The 2639-nt window shown below is 50.1% G+C and overlaps 1 protein-coding gene across 1 annotated transcript in view; it reads left to right on the forward strand.

Moving 5' to 3' along the window:
* TRIO (trio Rho guanine nucleotide exchange factor) overlaps positions 1-2639 on the forward strand; it is a 335211-nt gene that overhangs the window by 98055 nt on the left and 234517 nt on the right. The window contains exon 11 of the mRNA XM_007954197.2: positions 1443-1634. Coding sequence (XP_007952388.2) covers positions 1443-1634 — 192 coding nt within the window. The remainder of the gene's footprint in view (positions 1-1442; positions 1635-2639) is intronic.

Here is a 2639-nt window from a genome sequence, read left to right on the forward strand (position 1 = left end):
CAGGGTGTGCGCATTCATGTGTGAATATACACACACTCATAACATCTCAAAGCCAGATCCAATCCAGTGACACAGAGTTTACTCAGGTGTTGTGCCTTTCCATGTTTGGAACTCTTGTCTCCAAAGGAGAAACCTGGCTCCCGACGTCGTTGTTAGTGAACTGGTGGATAACTCCCCCTGAATGTCACCAGAGTCCCTTAGTGATGCCCACCCCCTCCCTTCTGGACCCCTTCCCATCTGGCTCAGGTTCCCACTTCCCAAGCCAGCTCCATACTGCAGGGACAGCTTCGTCACCCGCTCAGGCTGACTCCTCACAGGGCCACCCTCCTCAACCCTTCAGGCTGACTCCCCCCCCAGGAACACACTTGTCACCCCCTCAGGCTGACCCCACAGGGGTACCCTCTCTGCACCCTCAGGCTGACCTCACAGAAACACCCTCATCAGCTCCTAAGGCTGACTTCCATCAGGGACACCTAGTCACGCCCTCAGGCTGACCCCACAGGGGCATCTTGGTCAACCTCGCAGGCTGGCTCCCTACAGGGACACCCTCCTCAGACTGTGGGCCACCCTGAAGTCTGCAGAGGGCAGGGTGAAGGGCTCAACCTGTTTTTCAATGTGACCCTCAGTGCACTTCTTAGGGCTCTCAGAAGACCTTGCTTGCTTCTGCTCCTTTCAGAAAACTTCCTTTCGGCTCTTTTGCAGCTCGACACCCCTGCCCCCAACCCAGGGACCCTTGCCTAGTGATTAATTTTCTTTAATGAGACCAGGTCTCTCATATACCTGTTAATTTGAGGTACCGTTTGTAGAATGGTTTATCAAAAATGAAAATAGAGTAATTCTCAGAGCATTCTAGATACACCTACTTAGCTTTCACCTCTTTAAAACTCTGACTGCTCTGTAACCAGTTACAGTTTCCTTGCCCTCAAACATGTGTACCCGCATATAGAAAAAGACAAGCACAGAATGACCAGTAAATAGAAACACGGGGCAGAGGGCAGCTGCTTGCATGAGTTTGGAACTTGTTAACTTGTGCTCTGGGAGTCCTCACATAGCAGTGAATCCTGAAAGGCAGAGCTGGGCCCCTGCTCTGCTGCAGGGCTGGGGAGAATGCAGTGAGCGTCCGTGGCTGTGTAGCGCCTTGGGGTGCTCACTGGCAAAAGTCTGAAAGCCTGCACAAGTCTACTGCCCGGAAGTGCTGCCGTCCCTCGGGGCTTGAGATGGAAGAGCTTGAACACACGGTTCAGAGTTTAACAGCCTAAAACACGATCACGGAAAAGGCTGCTGATAGAGAAGTGTCAAACGCGTACAACTCCCCCTTCCTGTCTTGCTCCTTTCTGCTTGATGAAGGGAATGATACCCCAGTTTGGCTGTGTTGCTGTATGTGGCCCCCAGCCTGGCCGGCTTGTGCTCTATTCACCCTCTGTGGATGTTCTCTTGTGCAGAACACATACACCAATGCAGACAAGTTGCTAGAAGCAGCAGAGCAGCTGGCACAGACTGGGGAGTGTGACCCGGAAGAGATCTATCAGGCTGCCCATCAGCTCGAAGACCGGATACAAGATTTCGTCCGGCGTGTGGAGCAGCGGAAGATTTTGCTGGACATGTCGGTGTCCTTCCACACCCACGTAAAGGAGGTAAGTCATCTGCACGACAGAACACACTCTGTGCTGGAAAGGGGCTCGGAACTCCTGGGCAGGAATCTGAATTTGGGTCATAAAGTGAGAAAATGGGCTAGCAGTGGCCAGTGGTGACAGTCTACTCGTCAGTACCGAGTGTGTCACTGAACAGGACGTTGCACTGGCCTCTCGTGCTGGCCTTGGTCACTGGACAGGTGTATACAGACATTTGCTGAAGGGGTGAGGTAAGGGTGCCGAGGAGAGGTGTGGATATGGAGGTGAGCAGGTGAAACAGGAAACTGAATGAGATCCTTGCAGAGAGAGTCCTTGTCCATCTTAGCACCAGGAGAGGTCCCAGCCATTGTGGTCATAGCGGTCGGTTTCCTGTCTGTTTGTTAGCCTGTCATGTGGCTTAATTTGTGGTTGCCTTTGATTTTATCAAAGCCTGTGATGCTCTCATGCATGGGTTAACTTGGGTGTTATGGAATGCTGGATTTGGATGCAGCAGGGAGTAGAGACTAAGAGAAGCCACTGCGGTCCTTATCATGTTAATGCCCCTGTGATAGCTGTGCTCCTGCTGATGGGTTTAGTAAAAGAGCCAGTGATAAAAGATAATGTGGTATTTGGTCTGTGAAAAATAGTACTAATCACCCCTTGCATACGTATGTTGTTCATATCTAATTGGATTCAAGAAAAGTGTTACATAGCTAGTGAGGAGAAAAGAGGAATTACAATAAAAGGGAAAGTTTTCAGAAAAAAATAAAGTTTTACTAATTGAATGAGTGTGTGAATTTCGGTCTCATTTCTGCCTTTGACAGTGCTCAGGAAAATAATTCTTTACTTCACAAAGGATCTATGTTGTTGTTAGGTGCTGTCGCGTCATCTCTGACTCAAAGCAACCCTATGTGCAGCAGAACAAAACCCTGCCTGGTGTCCTGTGCCAGCCTCATGATCCTTGATATACCTGATCCCATCATTGCAGCCACTGTGTCAGTCCATCTCTTTCAGGGCCTTCCCCTTTTC

Source organism: Orycteropus afer, unplaced genomic scaffold, assembly GCF_000298275.1.
Source record: "Orycteropus afer afer isolate SDZICR_OR568_19922 unplaced genomic scaffold, OryAfe1.0 scaffold00442, whole genome shotgun sequence".
NCBI classification, from domain to species: domain Eukaryota; kingdom Metazoa; phylum Chordata; class Mammalia; order Tubulidentata; family Orycteropodidae; genus Orycteropus; species Orycteropus afer.